The sequence below is a fragment of the Macrotis lagotis genome, chromosome 7 (assembly GCF_037893015.1).
Source record: "Macrotis lagotis isolate mMagLag1 chromosome 7, bilby.v1.9.chrom.fasta, whole genome shotgun sequence".
Classification (NCBI taxonomy): Eukaryota; Metazoa; Chordata; class Mammalia; order Peramelemorphia; family Peramelidae; genus Macrotis; species Macrotis lagotis.
Window position 1 is genome coordinate 29791910 of NC_133664.1, and position 19452 is coordinate 29811361.

General features: G+C 39.4%; 1 protein-coding gene across 13 annotated transcripts in view; it reads left to right on the forward strand.

The window, feature by feature from the left end:
• Positions 1-13403, forward strand: part of THRB (thyroid hormone receptor beta) — a 425807-nt gene extending 412404 nt beyond the window's left edge. For all 13 annotated transcript variants that reach the window (XM_074195699.1, XM_074195692.1, XM_074195696.1 and 10 more), the window contains 3 exons: positions 4717-4863; positions 8056-8314; positions 13088-13403. In XM_074195699.1, coding sequence (XP_074051800.1) covers positions 4717-4863; positions 8056-8314; positions 13088-13329 — 648 coding nt within the window. In that variant the 3' untranslated portion in view covers positions 13330-13403. The remainder of the gene's footprint in view (positions 1-4716; positions 4864-8055; positions 8315-13087) is intronic.
• Positions 13404-19452: the final 6049 nt, after the last annotated feature.

Consider the following 19452-nt stretch of genomic DNA (forward strand, 5'->3'; position numbering starts at 1 on the left):
AGTAAAGTGCCAGCCTCCTGGGTGGGTGTTTGTGACAAAGAGATTCACTGACATATTAAGTGATGTCATTTTGGTCTTCTTTGAAGGACAAGATGCAATCAACCAACCAAGGTCACGTGTAAAATAGCAAATTTTCATAATAAATCTGAAGCGAGTCCCTCTGCCTCTCCAGCTTGTTGCCCATCTGTGGCTTCATAGATGAGTCTAAAGGCATGCTTTGAGTCTTTGGCCCGCATCTGTGTTTGTATACTGTGCACACATGCCATTTGCATAAATTATATACAGGGATCATTTATACCTGTATGGGTGGCATGTTACCCGTGTGTAGATACACGGATATATTGGGATATGTGCATATTGACATATATGCATGAATGTGTCTGCATACATAGATAGGTATGTGTGTAGTTAGATTAGATTAAATACATAGATAAACAGACAGCAACAGAGACAGATGGGTAGAGATAGACAGACAGACAGGTAGGTAGAGAGATAGACAGACAGACAGATGACATAGAGATAGATTTCTTCAACCATGGATTTGAACAACAGGGCTTAGAGATTATCTAATCCACCCTCTTTATTGAGAGATGCCAGGTGACTTGCGCTGGTTCACACCCAATTTGTAATTGTCTCAGGAAGGCTCGGAACACTCCAAGGCAGCCCCCAAAAGAGAGGCTGCTGGCTCTGCTCCTACTGGTCCAGAGCCAAGGGTCTCAAGCCTCTTGTTCTCAGGATCCCTGTCTATCATGACTTCCAATATTAGAAATTAAAACATCTTAGCATCATCATGAAAACAGTTTTGACCTGCTGGAATCACTGAAGGGGTCTCTAGGATGCTCAGGGGTCCCAGATGCCACTTGGAAGCTCCTGGTTGCCATCTCTTCTATGATACATACACTGATGAAGCTCTTTATAGTTTGCAAAGCACTTAACATATCCCTCCCCCATTTAACAACTCTTTGGCACTTATTGTCCCATTATCCAGATGAGAAAACAAAGGCCACACTTGAACTCAGGTCTTCCTGACTTCCAATCTAGCCCTTCAATCACGACCTTCATCACTTTGCAAAGCAAACCTTTATAAAAGCCAGTTTTGGGTGCCGAACTTGCTCCCAATCCCTGAGCACCACCTTGCATCTGCTGACTGGTGAAGAGCCCCCTGGGTCAATCCCAGCGCAGGCCCATTCCCTGTCCAGTGCCTCTCCTTCTTACTTTCAGCTCATGCCTATTTAGAAGTTGGTTCAAGGTCTACCATTTTCCATTTCCCAGATCACCAACTCCCAAGGGTTCCCTTCCAGTATTTTTATTTTCACATTTTAAAAAATGTGTCAATGGCATGTTCTTGGTTTTGACATGCTATCTGCTTTTGGAGGTCTTCATTTTCATCATTTACTTTTTTCTGTGCTTTGGAAGGAGGTTAAATATGAGCCTCTGTTCCTTATTGAGTTTTGGGGGTGTCTCTTAGCTCTCAGCCTCAGTTTCTCTATCTCTAAAAATAGGCCTAATAATACCTGCTTTATCAGTCTCCTAGGGAAAAACACTTTTAAACATGAAAAACCCTGGAGAAAAAAGAATCACTACCTAAGAAAACAGAAAAGTGAAATTCCTTCTAAGGAGTAGAATTTTATTGTGCCCAAAATGATAAAGACTTTCTCCTTTTTCAAAAATATTTTCCATCAAAAACAGACATTTGAAAGGGGGAGAAGGGTCACGGTGGGGTACTATTTCTCCAGCAGTGTGAACACTCACGCATGAACTCTCCCTCCAACCCAACACACACCCTTACTCCCCACCAAGGTGGCATGTCTGGCAATCCCAAGAGTCCCCTGACTATTCAGAATTTCAAAGGACAGAGCCATTGAACCTAATGGGATTCTACCCACCACACTGCTATGGGTTCTCAAAGCAGAAACAACTTGATTTTAAGATTTGTATATTGACATTCATTCCTACAACCAATAGACTGAAATGGAAAGAGCGCTAAACTTGGAAGCCCCCATACAACCTTGGCTCCAACCCATCTCCCCCTGGCATATAAAGGCATTTAGGGGAAGGGGTCTTCTTGTTATTTCTTTGTGTCATGAGTTATTAGCAAGATGTCTGGCACATAGTCTACACTGAATCAATAAATGTTTGTTGATTGATACTTGTCAGCTGCATGATCTTGGGCAAGTCTCTTACCTCTCTGAGCCTCAGTTTCTCTATCTCTAAAATAGGACTAATAATTCCTGCTTTATCAGCCTCCTAGGAAAAAGCATTTTGTTAAATATGAAAAACCCTGGAGAAAAAGAATCACTAGCAAAGAACAGAAAAGTGAAATTCCTTCGAAGAATAGAAGTATATCCTCTGAGGAAAGAAAGCAAAGTACAAGAAATGGATTTCAAATGTACTGTTTATCTAAATTCAAACTCCATTAGGAAAGCCAACAGATAAGTGGTTTTTATGTTTGAATTGTTACGTTCCCCTCACCAAAAAAAAAAATGCATCATCATTATTTGTGTAAATTTGGGGGACAGAAACCTGCTTTTTTTATCTTAGAAAAAAACACAAAAAAAACTTCACAGTGGGAAGTGCCAGATAATACAAACAGGCAGACATTGCCAGAATTTCTTATATAATATGCTAAAAATTCTCCCTTGAGGCTGTAACCACTAGTCTTGCCACACCCTCTGAAGGTTAGTTCAGCTACTGTTGACAGAGGCAGCTTGCCAGTGGGGGGGTGGGAATAGAAAAAGAAAATCATCTTTGTCTTTTTTTTTTACTCAAATATGGCTTGGGGAGGGGTGGGAAATAGCTACAGGAAAAATTATATGATTAGATAACTCATCCAACTGGTTTTGCTTTCTTGACTCGGGCAACGGGGGAGGGGGCAATTAGTGGGGAGCAGTAGTATTCCTCTAAGGACATGAAGCTTTTTGCCCGGGTGACAAGGATGCCCAACGTGTCTCGCTTTGGTTGCTCTAGAGGGAGGCCTCCCCCTTCCTTAGGGCCCAATCCAATGCTGCCTCCTCCTTTGAAGCCTTCTCTCATCCCAGTCTGTCAGTCCCAACTTTTCCCCTTGCCAGTCCAATACAAGATCTCTGTTCCTAGGATCAGTTTTAACTAAAGTAGAAAGGAAAGGAAAATGTCAAGGGAAAGATTAGTTTTGAGCAGAACCTGGAAGACAGTAGGGGATTGGCGGAAGGGAGGAGAGGGCATTCTAGAAAGGAGGGAAAGTACATAGAGGAGAGTCAGACGATGGCATAAAAGGCAGAAGGGTAAGGTGACTGACCTGAATGGGAGCCAGAATCTGTGCATTGTTATTTGTCCTTCGCTCTTGAAGAGGACGGGCCATCAGGAAAGTGATGCCATGACTTGCAAGGGAATTGGATTTACGTAAGGGGAGGCTGTGCAAAGTTACCAGCCTCACGCTCTCCTCCAGAGCCATCTGAAATCAATAGACTTTATTCAATCAACAGTAGGGCACTGGTGTTCACAAAGTGGGAAAATCCCATGGCAAAATTAAATGTTTAGTAAATTGTCTCCCAAGGACTAGGACCGTTGTAGATTAGCCCTTCCTTTTCAATTATCTGGGGCATCTAGGTGGCACAGTGGAGAGAGCACCAGGCCTGATGTCAAAAAATCTTACCTCCCTGAGTTCAAATTTGTCTTTAGATACTTACTAGGTGTGTGACCCCTGACGTGTCATTTAACCCTGTTTACCTCAGTTTCCTCATCTGTAAAATGAGCTGCAGAAAAAAATGGCAAACCACTCCTATCTCTTCCAAGAAAACCCTAAAGGGGGTCATGAAGAGTCAGATAAAACTGAAAAATGACTCAGGAACAAAAATGTTCATTATGAGTAGATCCAGAGATTTCCCTGCCTAGTCCAGGCCTCATAGGATACCCAGAGTAGAGCTCTGGGTCAGATCCAGAGAAGAATTTGCAGTTCCCCAAAATGGCAGAGCTAGCCAGCTGCCAGGTCTAGACTCACAGCCTCGAGAGGTAGGTCAGAGGCCCATCTGTTCTACAGCTGGTGAGGCAGAACACCATTTATCACACTTCTTGCTTCAGGCCATAGTTCAATGTTCTTGAAGAAGCCATCACATCTCAAAACACCTGGAAAACATCTGAGTCAACCTTGATTAAACATACACCTTTTCAAGTGGTCCAATTCCAAATCCAAATCATTGTCGACCCCTTTCTTAGCACCCATGTTATCATAAACATCAACTGCCATAGGCAATTTATGGAGTTATACTTTATCCCTCACTATAATAAGCAGAATGTTCCATCCTAATGACATCCTCTCTCTTCCCTCCCAACCAAGAAGATATGCTAACATAGTGTCTTACATGCAATAAGAGCTTAAGAAATAGTTGTTAAAATTGGAGTTGAAAATCCAGTCTGTCCTGCTTTCAAAGACTTTTGTATGTTTCCTTTCCATACTCTTTCTTTCACCATTCTCTTGTCATATAAATTAAAACATACAAAAATCTCCCCAGGGCCACAGTTTTTTTCCATCTGAATCCTTGGGGTCCTACTCCCACAGTGGCTTTGATTTATATCTTTGACCAAGACAGAGAAAAGATGTAATTTGTCTTTTTTGTGAAAGATACATATTTTGAACCAAGTGAAAAAAAAATCCAGATTTCTTCCTTCCTTGTGACAGCTCTCTTACTAGGCAGGCACTGGCCCTTCTCTATTTAAATCTTGCTGATTTAATATCCTCAGCCTGAAGACATTGGACAAGCACCAATCGTCAATGCACCAGAAGGTGGAAAAGTAGACTTGGAAGCCTTCAGCCAGTTTACAAAAATCATCACACCAGCAATTACGAGAGTGGTGGATTTTGCCAAAAAGTTGCCTATGTTTTGTGAGGTAAGGAAATAAATTTGTTTGGAGTTTGTTTTTACTGGTTTTCTATTTTCCTGTGTTCCTATTCCTCAGAATGAATCTCTAGACCTCTCCAGTAATGGCTATAGTTTAAAATCTCATGTTAACTTAAGAAAATTTAATCGTTTAAAAGTACCAATGGAGACAAATGAAAATACACTCATTAAAATTTCTCATTTCCCATCTTGTTACAGTTGTATGTAATTACCCTTCATTATACCTACTAGGAGGAATGGAGACACCCAGATTCCTCTAAAAATCAAATCTAAAATAGTGCCAGAGACATAATCTAGTTCATCCTTTTCTCCCAGACAGATTTAAATCATCTAGAGATGACCCTCACCCTTTTAAAAATAATAATTAATCTGCACAGAAAGGGAATGGATAGTGTTCATCCAATATCCTAGAAATCATTTTCAAGGTCTGAACTAAATCCTTCCCACCGTCTTTTAAATCATATTGGGGGGGGGGGCTGGGTTTTCTGCTTTTGGTTTTGTTTGTTTGTTTGTTTTTCTCTTGGGTGATTGGTTCTTGGCAGATACCAGTTAGTTAGTTGTTCACTTCTGGAAGAAGGCACAGAAGCAAATTAACTGGAGAGGAGCTCTGGAGTAAGTGTGCCTCTATAAGGGATAGGGAAAGGAGGTAAGTATTTTTAAGATTGGCACAGAATAAAGCTCTCCCCCACCAAGCCATTTATGTCTTGCAACCAAGACCCAAAGGAAGCCTGAATTCATTTAAACCAACTCCTAAATATGGCCCTCTACCCATTTTATTAAAAAAATACTTAATCTTCACAGAAAGGGGTTGTATAGGTTTCATCCAACATCCCAACAATCCTTTAGGGTCCCCTCTTCTCATGAGGAGATCTTAGGATCACAAGGGTCATAGATGGAAGGAACCTAAACAATCTTACCTTTTTAAAGATTAGAAAACCAGGCGCCAAGAGATAACATGACTTGTCCAAGGTCAACCACAACTCAGAAATAGCAGATGGGAATTCCAACTCAAGAAATGCAATGTTCTTTCCACCATACCAGGGTCTTGAAAAAGGCCCTAGCAATGGATGTACAACCTTAGGGTCAAACTCAATTAAAGTTTGTACCTGCTGCATAATAATAATAAACATTTATATCACACACTTTGCAAAGCACTTTAAATACATATAATTTTACTTGATCCTCACAAATCCTAATTATATATATATATATATACATATATATATACATATATATATGTATATATATATATATATATATATGCTGGGTTTTTTACATTTTACAGATGAGGAAACTGAGACTAAGGCAAATGAAGTGACTTGTTCAGGGTCACACAGCCAATAAGTATCTGAGGAAGGAATAGAACTCAAGTCTTGTCTTCCTCTTTCCATGTCCAGGGTTGTACTCATTTCACCACCAACTACCTCACAACCCAATACTTCTGGGTAATCTCTAGCCCTAGTGACAAAAATTTTTTTTCTTGGTGCAGAAGTGACTCTCGATAATTGTATCATTTCCTATTCACCCGGCATTCTCTTTGGTTTTATTATCAAAACAGTCCCTAGCCCATAGGGAGGAAAGCTATTCAGTTCTCAGCTACTGTTTCAATTCCCACATTGGCCATATTCAAAACTGGATGTCTCATTTTGCATATTGAGGCCATCATTTCTGTGGCAAAGAACTGTGGCAAAGAGGACACCCATCAAATAAAGATGACTCAACAAAGGATATTATGTGCAATAAAACATTACCTTGCCATAAGGACACTTCTATAGATAGCCAAGATGACTTTATGAACTAACATTGAAGAACCAGGAACAATTTAGATCATAAAAACTTTGTCAAGAGAAAAATCTTTCCATTCCAACAGAGTGGGAGAAACATAGGCCTTTCAGCTGGGAGACCCCTCTTCTTTCCTGGACTCCCTGATTTTAGCCTGTTTATTTCCATTCTTCAGGATTCAGAAAACTGTCCAAGAACAGGCCTATGGCCCAGGAGCATGTTGGAAGAGTCCATGAGTGAATTAGTCAGAGCAGCTAGGAAAGAGTGCCTGGTCCTAGAGTGAGGAAGACTCATCTTCCTGACTTCAAATCCAGTCTCTGACACTTCTAGATAGTGACTCTGGGCAAGTCACTTCACCCTGTTTGCCTCGGTTTCCTCATCTTTAAATGAGTTGAAAGGGAAAAAAGGCAAAAACCCCGTTGATATCTTTGCAAAGACCCCAAAAATGGAGTCACAAAGAGTCAGACATTATGGAAAAGATTGAACAACAAAGTGGGTTCAGTTGACCTTAGCCTCCAGAAGCATCACTCCAGAGGCTGGAGTTGATCAAGGGTGATTTCCTTTCACTGCTCATGCAGAGCCATGAGATGACCCACCGAGCAAAGTCCAACTCATCCTCTACCTGATAGGGTGCTCAATGTATTACAGACTGAGCTGCCAAAAATCACCCACAGAAACTCAATAGATATATATCCTTTCTGAAGGAGTTTTGAAAGACCCTCTGATAGTTGTTCCTTGGCTCCCAGAATGTAATCTTTGCCAATAAACATGACTAATGGGTTCTGGAGGAGACGGGGGAAGCTAGGAGAGTATGCCTGAGTCCATCCCTCATACCTTTCTTGCAGCCTTCCTGCAAAGAAAATATTTTTGGCAAATGATTAACAGTAATTACCTACCCAGGTGCTGGAAGACATCCCATCAGAGACCTAAAAGCTGTTTTTTAAAAGAGAAAGACACCTAGCAAGATTATTCTCATGAATCCTAAACTGTGAAACTTCAGAAACATTCTTTAGGAGAACAATTCTTGATTATAAATAAGCATTCCATTAACATCATTTGCTAAACTTCATTAAAATAAGGATTTCTGCTTTAGCTACCCCCCCCCAAGGCTTTGCTTGTCAAGATAATCCCTATTCTAGTCTGCCCAATCTATGGCTGGGAGACAGTGTTCTGCACAATGAGCTCTGGACTTAAGGTTCCAGGCTCTGGGTTCACAACCCATCTCTGCTATTTTCTATCTGTATGACCTTGGGCAATCATTGATTCTCTATAGGCTTCAACTTCCTAATCTGTAAATAAAGGGGCTGGACTCCATGATCCTAGCCTCCATTGCCATCATTGAGTTCCTGGTTGGTTTGTTGACATCTCCTTTTTACTGATACCGGCTGATTCTTCCCAGCTGCCATGCGAAGATCAGATAATCCTGCTGAAAGGTTGCTGTATGGAGATCATGTCCCTCAGAGCGGCTGTGCGCTATGACCCAGAGAGTGAGACTTTAACCTTAAATGGGGAGATGGCCGTGACGAGGGGCCAGCTGAAAAACGGAGGCCTTGGGGTGGTGTCTGATGCCATCTTTGACCTGGGCATGTCACTATCTTCTTTCAACCTGGATGACACTGAAGTAGCCCTCCTTCAAGCCGTCTTGCTCATGTCTTCAGGTGAGGATACTGAGCGGGGCTTCCAATTGCCAACCAAGCAATTGCCCTCCCCAACCATAAATAGTTACTACTCTTGAGTTTTCTTGGCTATAGTTTCATAGCTCATTCCTTCTCCTCTGGGTGGGATTGCTCACCTGGACACCAGCCATGTGGTCTCAAGGACTAAGTTACCTTTGGCCATATTTGTACAACACTCCTCTATCATCCATATAGATCAACATCCTGGAATGTATATTTCATTGAGATTGTCCAACCTTGCTTCTTTCTATTTTGCTAATATATAGGACATGTGCAAGAGTGACTAGTCACTCCATTCCACTCTCTGTTCTAGATTCAAGATCTCAAAATGGTCAGGGAGTCAGGTACCCCAGATCCTGTCTTATCCCTTAGTTGTGGTACTTAATTTGAAATAATTAGTCTAAAGTCACATGGAGCAGAGGCCCCAACTTCAGTTCTTGTTATCTCCTTTACTTTTTGTGTGGCCTTGGGCTAGGAAATGTCAAATGTGAGACCCCAGAACTTTCCCCAGAGCAACCCAGATCAGATTAAAATGTAATCATGGAAATGTTTAACAAAAGAAATCAAAATAAAATACAATATAATGTTCGTTTGTGGCTTTCTAAGTTAACATATAACTGCCAAGGATCCATTTCTATTTGGGTTTGACACAACTAATCTAGTTGACCCCGAAAGCCATTAACTGCAAATCTGTCCTATCACTTATTCTCCTGCAATCCTTTGATAAGTCAAATATGACAATGCATGTGACCTAGGACAAGTCCTTTCCTTAATGGATTTGAAGTGGTGGTTTTCAAGGTCCCTGCTAGCTCTAAAATTTCGTGATTCTACAGAATAAAATCAGCTGAGCTCTTTCTCCTTAGTTACACTATATTAGAATTCTCCATGGAAACACTGAAGGAGTCACCATTGGTATTGTCATTGTGGCACCTTAACACATTGGAAAGATCCCAGACCTGGGAGCCCAGTGACCTGTATTCTAGTCTTTATTAGAGGATATGGAAAGTAATATTAGGAGGAGAAGTTTCTAGAAGCCAGGAAGATCAAGGAAAGCCTCTTGAGGAAGGAAGTATTTGAGCCAACTTTTGAAGAAGACAGATATGAGAGGAACCATTATAGCCAAGGAAGACATGACTTTAATTAATCATCCATTCAAAAAAAAAAAAAGCAACCCACAAAAGTTTCCCAGAGCAAAGATTCTCTATTCATACCACATGGAGGTGTGGTCTTTGTTCTGAAGCAGAGAAGGATGGCGACTCTCTAGCTCTGGTTCTGCAGTAGAGTTCTTCAATAAGGCAAGTAGGCTGAATAGACAGAGTGATAGACTTGGGATTAAGAGGACTTGATAAATCCTGGCTCATTGACAACTGTGTGACCATCAGTGACTGAACATTGTCATTCTCAGCCTCAGTTTCTTCATCCATAGAACAGGGATAAAAATAGTAATCGACTTTATGGGGCTGTTGTGAGGATCAAGTGAGATGATATACATAAGGTGTTTTACATTCCTGGAAGCACTAGAGAAATTGTGTTGATGGAACCAAATGCTGCTTTTGAGGTCTGATATCATAATATCTAGGCTATCATTGGGTGGCAAAGATCAGAGAGAGGAAATCTGGGGCATGAGAGAACTGTTCTTAGCCAGCAGCGGGCATATCCATTATCATCAACAAGCATTCTGAAACTTTTATTCCATCTTTAAGAAACAATCATTGTCATTTTCACAATAGTCTATAAACATATTGCCTGAAAGAATAGAGCAAGAGGGTGATATGTTTCAAAAATCACTCTACCTAATCTCCTTTGAGAAAAAGAGAAGAAAAAGAAATTTTAATAATAATAATTCATTATCCACTAGGTGCCAGAGAGAGAATACTGGGAACTAGGAATAGCAATACAAAACAGATACTAAAATGAAAACCAAAAAGAAACAACAAGAAAATAAATATGAAACAATCCCTTCCCTGATTCCATCCTATCACAGAAGCTATTTATAAACAGATAACAATCTCTCATTTCCTTCAAAATTTAGCACAAGCACCACCCTCCCCCGGCCCCCTCAGGTAACTTTGATTCCTTTTGTATGCATCTGATATAAGCTTATATGTGTGCACACACTCTCTTTCCCATTAGAATGTAACTTCATTGAAGGCTAGAACTGTTTCACTGTTGTCTTTGTATTCTGAGCATCTAGACAGTTCCTGGAATATGATGGAAGTTTAATAAATGCTTGTTAATTGATTAATTATAAGCATATGCAAAACGGATCTGAGGTAAATGGGGGACAGGGAGGGTGCTGATAGCTGAGTGGATCAAAAATGTCTTCATGGAAAAGGTAGTGATGAACAATGAGTTTTGAAGGAAAAAAATGAGGTTTCAGAGATGAAGTTATGAGAAGGCAGCATGTTCCAGGTGCAGAGGAAAGTCAGAGAAAAGGCATCATTGTACAGGACTTTCAAAGCTAAGCAGAGTTTATATTTGCTCCCAGGCAAAGTTTGACTGAAGTCAGAAAGATCTGAGTTTAAATGTAGCATCGGAAACTGAACAACTGCAAGGCCTTGGGCAAGTCATTGAACCTCTGTCTGCCCATGAAATGGAGATAATAATAGCAGCTATATCACAGGGGTTTTGTGAAGATCAAATGAGATAATATTTGTAAATTCCCCTCCTAGAGACAATAGGGAGCCATTGGAGTTTATCGAAGAGAGAAGTAACTGCCTTGGACCCATCTGTGCTTTAGTAAAATCACTTTGACAACTATGAGGAGGATGGACTGATGGAGAGAGAGGCTTGAGAACAATTTAGAGGTTGTGGTCATTGTCCAGTTAAGAAATGGTCAGGACCTGGATTAGGTTAATGGCTATGAGAGTAAAAAGGAGAGGTTGGAGGAGAATAGTATTGAGGAATTAGAAATGACAATATTTGGCAAGTGATTGGTTGTGTGGAATAAGAGGGAGAGGAGTCAAGGGTTATACCAAAAGTGTGAACTTAGGAGGCTGCAAAAATGGAGCTGCCCTTGGTAGAAATTGGGAAATTTGAAAGAAGGGTAAATGTGGGGATAAATAAAAATAATGAATTCTTCTTTGGAATTTGTTCATAGAGCTGTCCATGGTAGACCTTGTTTGAATTGTCCAATGAGTAGATAGATATGAGCAAACGGAGACTTAAGTAAGCCAGATACATAAAGTTGGAAATCATCTGCAATGAAATAACCATGCAATCCAAGGGAGTTGATGAGGTCACCAACTGAGACAAAGACTAGAGTTTTGCTTCCATGGGAATGCCAAGGCAAGACCAGAAACACAACCAAAACTGTTTATTTTATTCATTAGTTTCAGTTTTGTCTGACTCTTGGCAAAGAAACTGGAGTGGTTTGCCATTCCTTCTCCAACTCATTTTACATATGAGGAAACTGAGGCAATCAGGGTCAAATGACTTGCCCAAGACCATACAGCTAGAAAGTATCTAAAATCAGATTTGAACTTAGGAAGATGAACCTTCCTTATTCCATATGCATTATGGTTCCAGCTAGCTGCCCATGCAGATTCTACAACTAAAGTTTGGCAGAGTTGCCTGTGGCTCTAAAATGTTAAGTGTCACGACAATACTATGTCAGAAGCAGAATTTAAAGTCGGGGGTCCTGACTCTAAGACTAGCTCCCTGTATATTAGATGATGTTGCCAACTGCAAGATAAATCATAACAATAATAACCAACATTTATACAGTGCTTTATGGCTTTTGCAGTATGTTATGTCTTATGAAGTTCAATCCTTACAACAATCCTATGAAGTCAAGGTTACAGATATTCCTATCCCAATTTTACAAATGAGGAAACTGAGACCTGGAGCACTTAAGTGGCTTGCCCAAAATCATACAACTATTCATTGTCTATGGACACCTAGGTAACACCACAGCTCACAGAACAAAGGACTTGGAATCAAGAAGACTCATCTTCATGAGTTCTAAATGATTTTAGACACTTCCTAGCTGGACAAATCACTTAACCTTGTTTGCCTCAGTTTCCTCATCTATAAAATCAGCTAGAGAAGAAAATGGAAAACTATTTTACTAGAATAGCAGAGTAGACTCAGACACAACTGAAATGACCAAACAGCAGAGTAAATGTCTAAGGTCAGATTCTAATCACTATATTATCCATTCTCTCTAACCAAAGGGAAAGATTTTGACTCAGAGAGCCACATTTGATATATATTAAATGTAATAAATTGCTATTACATTCTGTTCATCTTTTTTAATTAATTTTTTTTATTTATCTGAGGCAAAGGAGCTAAATGACTTGCCCAAGGTCACACAGCTAGGCAATTATTTAGTCTCTGAGGCCAGTCTGTTCATCTTTTAAAATATTTTTCTTAGTGTTTACTGCCATTAATGTTGGCTAACTTGCCATCACCTATGTTAACAACCACCAGTCCCTGCATGCAGATTTCTCACTTCCAAGATAAATGATGGGTTTATTTTAGTGTTTTATACAATTACATAGATTGTCTTGTTTGAGTATTTAAGTTTTACAAAAGCCTTATTACAATAAGCATGGTGGGTAGTATCCCTATGTTACAAGTGAAGAACCTGAAGCTCAGACAGTTAAGTGAGTTGTCCACAATCTCCCAACTAGTAGTTCTCAGAAGGGGAATTAGAAGCTAGGCCTTCCCATCTCTAAATCCATCACTTGATCCCCTCTCCCATGCCAGCTTTTATTGATAAATAACATTCAGATTTTTGCCTCCTCTCTTCAGATCGCCCAGGGCTTGCCAGCGTGGAAAGGATAGAGAAATGTCAAGAGGGTTTCCTGCTGGCTTTTGAACATTATATCAATTACCGCAAACACCACGTTGCACATTTTTGGCCAAAGCTGCTGATGAAGGTGACGGACCTACGGATGATTGGCGCCTGCCACGCCAGCCGCTTCCTACACATGAAGGTGGAGTGCCCCACAGAACTCTTTCCCCCTCTGTTCTTGGAAGTGTTCGAGGATTAAGAAGGACTGGTTTGGTTCTCACAATTCTGACAGTGCTACTTATGGGGTGTCATTCCATTCCATTGCCTAGCTCATTTGTGTTTCTCTGTATCTTGGGGGGAGGGAGGGATTTTTGTTGTTGGGAGGGGAAGGTTGTTGTTGGCTTTATTTTTGCAATGATATACACAGGTGAATATGTCCCCTGAATGTGGGTACTTGTGACTATCACAGTCCGTCCTCCAGTCCTTGGGTGTGAATGCTTTAAAAATGACACAGTAGAGACATGGGAAGAAACCTCACCAGCACTAAGTGATCACCAGCGTCCAGCCTTCCTTAGTCGATGGTGATACAGAGTCAAACTACCAAAAATGAGTGACACCGTCTGTTTTCTTCACTTAGCGAAGGACCTTATCAATTAGGTTCCATTTTGTAGGGCACAAAGAAATCTTGGCAATGAATGTAGCGTCCATGTACGTGTCCCTTCCTCCCACTTTGATCTCATTCTTACTCATTTCCTTAAGACAGCCATCCTCTTCCTGCCCAAATAGGAACATAGATTTAGAACCTTGATTGAGGCTTTAAGAGTCACTGAGTTCCAAACTTTCCACTTAACAGATGGGGAAACCAAGTCCTAGAGTGGTAAAGTGATTTGCCCAGAGATTTATGCCCATTAAGTGAAAGAGCTAGGATTTGAGTCCCAAGAACCTCTGACTCAAAAGTTTTTTCACTGTACCACAAACTATACTTTGGATATATGACTATGGGGATATCTGTTCTCTGTCGTCAGAAATATCTTTTAATTTAATATTTTGCTGCTCCTTATAAATGAGTTTATGCTCAGCACAGAGAGTAGAGCAAAGATGTAGATGGATTTGTAAAATATAGCTTGGAGGAAGGAAGGGGTTGGTTAATCATAAGAAAATTTGAAATCTATACCAAGGCATAGATTTTACAATGCACAAAATAGTACTGTCTGTGAGAGACAACCATTGTGGTGTGTTCAGAGATGAAGGAAACTTGAATATGAACCCTAAAGATTTAGCAAATGGGATCACTTTTTAATGGTGGTGGTTCTTCCATGAAGTTATGTGCTCCGATGACCTAAGTGAAAGGTGATTTTGGCTGAGCAGACAATAACTTTCCCTGCAAACTAAATCTTCTAATCAAAAAACAAAAAACAGTAAAGCATCAATCTGAGTCTGGTTGAAGAAGTGTTACAAGGAAAGAGATGGACTAGAATTCCATTCAAAGCAGAAAAAAATGAGATATCCAGTGGTCCCCACCATAAATTGGTACTTTAGAGGAAGCCTCCCATTTCTGAGACATGCGTAGAAAAATCACATACATTAAAAAGACATGCATAAAATCAAAGGATCACAGAGGATGCCTGGAAGAAGGTTCAAAGGTTGCCTTTCATTTCACAGATGAAGAAATTAGGGCCCAGAAAAACTGAGTGACTTGGCTCAATTCACACCAGTAAAAGAAATGTCTGAGGTAGGATTTGAACCCTCAGTTCCCTGCCTTAACATCATGCTGTCATTCTCCATTCCTAGTCTTTCTTTTTCCAGACTTAAACATGAAGTTGCCTGGGGTTTTTCATTTTGTTTTTAAATCTGACTAAGAACTTTGAATTTTCAGTATCTCAAATAGGAAGTAAACAGGATTTCCAACTATACCGCCCTGCCCCTCTCACTGAAACTAATACATTTCCTCAGTCCCTGTACAGAGTTTGGCAGTTATACACTATACAGAGATAAAGTTTTACCTCTTATTTTTCTTGTATTATTGCTCCAGATGAATATTCAAAATCCGTAGGTAACTACAAGCTGGCAGCTAAGTGATGATGGATAAAACACTTGATCTGGAGTCAGAAGGATCTGAATTCAAATCTGGTTTCAGATGCTTCTTAGCTGTGAGACCCTAAGCAGGTCTTGTAAGCCAATTTGATCTCAGTTTCCTCCTCTGTAAAATGAACTAGAGAAAAAAAATGAAAATCATTCCAGTATCTTTGCTGAAAAAATCCCAAATAGGAGCACAGAGTCGGACATAACCGACCAATAACACCAACCTTCAGGTCGTTCAGCTTTGCCCCCAATCATGAAGAGAAGTAGTCTATATTAGAAAATGTTCTCTATGGAAAACCAGAAATGGAATTGCCACACTGCCCTCTTTTTTTTCCTGAAAGATGACCGTTGGACTAGATGTTCTGTGAAGCTCCTTCCAACTCTAAATCCTTTGATGCTATGATTTTGTGATCTGATTCAATCATGAGCAAACTTTTAAGTGCCTGTTGTACGACAGTCATTTTGAAAAACTAAGGCAAAAAATAAAGTATCCCTTCCCTCAGAGAGCTTTCATTCTAATCTTATGAGCTTCAACAAACTGAGCAAGAATGAATTCTTTGATAGGGAATGAATCTAGATGATAAAATAGATAAATTACAGTTCGACTCATCTTTTTATTGACCTCTTCTTTAAAATTTGGAAACCGCAAGGCAGGGCCATCCACACAACTGGAACAGCAAGAGACTCCCTAAATACCACTGGTTACTCACATTCAAAGAGCAGCATGAGATAGTAGCAGAAGGTGCTCCAGATTGAATTTTCAGAGACTGGGCATCTAGCCTCCGCCTCTCTGGAACTTTTTTCCTCATCTACAAATTGACATAGTCATACTAGCTGGTCTCAAATTCTATAACAATTCAGAAATTTCAGAAAATTCAGAAAAATTCAGAAATTCAGAAAATGTAATTTTCTTCTTACAAACACCCATTTGACCAGCAGTTTATAAGAAAAGAATTGATTCACTTTCCTTTAAAAAAAAAAAGGAAGGTAAGTGAACTAATTACAAATGAAAAGGGTTAAAGGAGCAAGATATCCCACCTTGAGAGTGGAAGATGAAAAGCACCAAATAGCCAGATAGGATAGAAATAGGTCATAGAAGGTTGGAAAGGAGAAATAATTCAGTAGGTGCCATCCAATTAAAGAGTTGCAAGGGTGCATTTCCATTATAAGTGGAAACTACCACCTGCCTGGTGGAAGTTTATTAACCATCCAAAAGAATCAAAACTCTAACAAAAGTCTTTGTGCAGTTTTAAGCTATTTAAGTTTCATTAGCTATTAGAGCTGCCCTAAGACTTTTGAGACAACCTATGCATTATCTACCCCTAGATTGTTGAAATTTATCCTCTAAATACAAATTTCACTGAGTCAGCATCCTTGAATAGTTGTTTGATCGCCATCTCAACTCCCTCTTTGCAACAGAATCATTTGGCCATCTGCTCTACTTCTGGAAAGGATTGAAAGAAGACAGAATTTGCCCCAACCCAAGAGAGCAAAGGCTATTTAAGGCATGGAGCGAGTTATGGGAGAGGGGCAGGATGGGGAAATTGGATGAGTTCCCAGCTCTTTATACATCAGTTATTCCTCATAAAACATTATTATTTTCCAAGCAAATTCTAAGTGAAAAATCAAACACCTCTCTTTGCCATGTAACACTGGATGAGTCACTTAACCTCTCTAGCCACAGTTTTTTTGTCTGTAAGATGAGGGGGTTGGACTCAGTAAACTCTAAACTTTAAAAGTCTAAACTCTAAAGTTGCTTCTAACTCTAACACTGTTATCCTTTGTGCAGTAGAAAAGGAAAAATTGTGTCTAAAGCTAAATGGAAAGTCCCTTGGATTACGTATGCCTCCAATTGAGGTGAACCCCCAGAGTTGGTCATTTGTAAAGCATGCCTAGGCTGCATCAACACAGCACAAATGGAAGAGATTATTTGATAGTTATACTGATATTCTGATGGATATAACCAGCCAGACTAACTTAGATCTGAAACCTTACATCTGAATTTATCTAGCTGGCTAACTACACTGATTCAATTATTTGGAAAGGAGTGAGCTTTGGAAGTCAGGTCCACAATACATCCATCTCAGTCTTTATGTGTATCATACTCAAATACTCAAGCCATCTCAGAAAACTCCATCCCATGAAAGCTAATTGTGAGGGGTTGTCTGGGATTGTTTTGCCTTTATGCCAGGACTTTAGGTTCAAGTTTATCTCTAGATGAACAGAATTCTCTTGCCTTTGAGAATAACATTCTAAAGAATCTGAAGATTTCTGTGGGACCAGATTTCTCACTTATAAACCCCTTAACTTTGGGGAATGTTTGGTGTATGTGATCTCTATTTCCGCTCATCAGCTTAGCAGTATTTCCAAACCCACTGCAAATGGCGATCTCTTCGTTTCCTTTATGGTTCTACCAAAAACACCGTGTGCCGCAGCCGAGCTTTTTGTGGTCAAAGTGAGCTTTGCTCCTTAGCAACATGCTTCAAATCTTAACTCCCCATTCCTGGGATGTACAGACATCTGGGTCTGGAGCAATGCCTATGCAGTTTTCCATGTGCTAATTATATGGTAGGTAACCGTCTGCCAAGCTCTAGGATTTTTAGAAACCCAACTCTGCTCCAACCATGCTAACCATGAACTTTTCTTGTGATTTGGGTGTATAAGCATCAAACCTCCCTATCCCCTCCTCCTTCCCATCCCCAACTCTTGCCTTTTTGGAGCTATTGGTCATTCTCAAAATGTGTCATTGTTAATGATGTATTTTTATTCTATGGAACGCTAATCTGTTTGTGTCATACTGACCTTAAGTTGCATGAATCATAAATCTGAAAATCAATCTTATGGTTTTGAAATATAGCCATCATTTGTAAGGCTAAACCTTTTTCATTAACTGAATTTCAATGAGCAACCAAGGAATATTTACCCTTCAAAAGGAGAGAAAAGGCAAACCTTTGAGATTATGTCACCCTTTCCAATGACCAATCCATCAGGTCTTCAAATAAGCTCTTAATTTTTCCTGTTATTTCAATAATATGGAAAATTAATGTAGTGTTTCTTTTGATAGCAAGATAATATGATTGGTATTTAAATTTTATAGAAAATGAATTTTATCATACTGTGATGTAGATATTTATTTTCCAGGTAAGAAGCCACCCAGTATGTATTTTTTACAATGGAAAATTTTCTTTTAATCTTAAAAAAAATAAAAAAATTTAAAACATAAAAACACACATACATACATGAAACAAACTTAAAAAAAAGGTTTGGCCTTATCACAGAATTTTTCCTGTGCTATATCAATGTTTGCAGATGCAAAAAGTATGAATTTCTCTTGTGTCTCTACATTGACATTGTATGTCGCCTTCAGAAGCATTGTTGTGCAGGTAAAAATCCGCTGTTTGTGTCTCTCCATCACACAGTTTCACCTATTTTAAAAAAAGAAAAAAAAAGCAAACCATTCTTATGCACAAGACAATCAAAGATACATCTGTATCCTGCCAGGACACGGATAGAACTGTTGTAATTATTGAGCACAATGTAAGAGGAAAGAAAAATAAAAGACTCCAATTGCACAGGTAATGTTGGTCTAGAAAATATCAGGGTATGAACAAGCTAACCTCCTGCTATCTTCTTCCTCTTTTGGATTCCTCCTTCTGATCTTGGCATTTTTTGATAACCAAATTAGTCCTTCAGGAAAGTGCTTTTCTTAAAGAAAACTTCTCTCCTTGGTTCCCTTGTCATGCCCTGAAAGCAAAAAGGAATCACCATGATAAAGTGCAAGCTTTTCAGTCTTTGGATGATGTATTTTTTTTTTTTTGCAAACAGTGTTAAGTGATATTGCTAGATTGGTAATATTTTTTCAGCCTAAAAGTATATTAAAGAAAAAAATCTGTGATTGAAATGTTTTAAACTATCCAAAAGAGAAAATTTGTATATTTGGGGAAAAATGAATTTTTACATAGCTTTTGTATGCAGATATTAAAATGTAATTATGAATATAGTGGGCATAGATAAACCTGTAAGCTTAAATTCTAAAAAAGAAAAGAAAAGAAAAGAAAGAAAGAAAAAAAGCTTAAAACTGATCACCTTTCCTGTCTCTTTCTTTATGTCATTCTTATTGAATAATCAGAAGGCTACCTCAAGTGACAAAATGTTAATTAGATGGATAGCAACTCAAATACACTCTGTTACTTCACTGGGTTGAGTCCTAAGGTGAACTAGGGTAGGTAGAGCTGTCCTTTCCACATCATGGAGGCTAGGGATGGGCGCCCTCACAATCTGGAAAATTCACATAAAAATT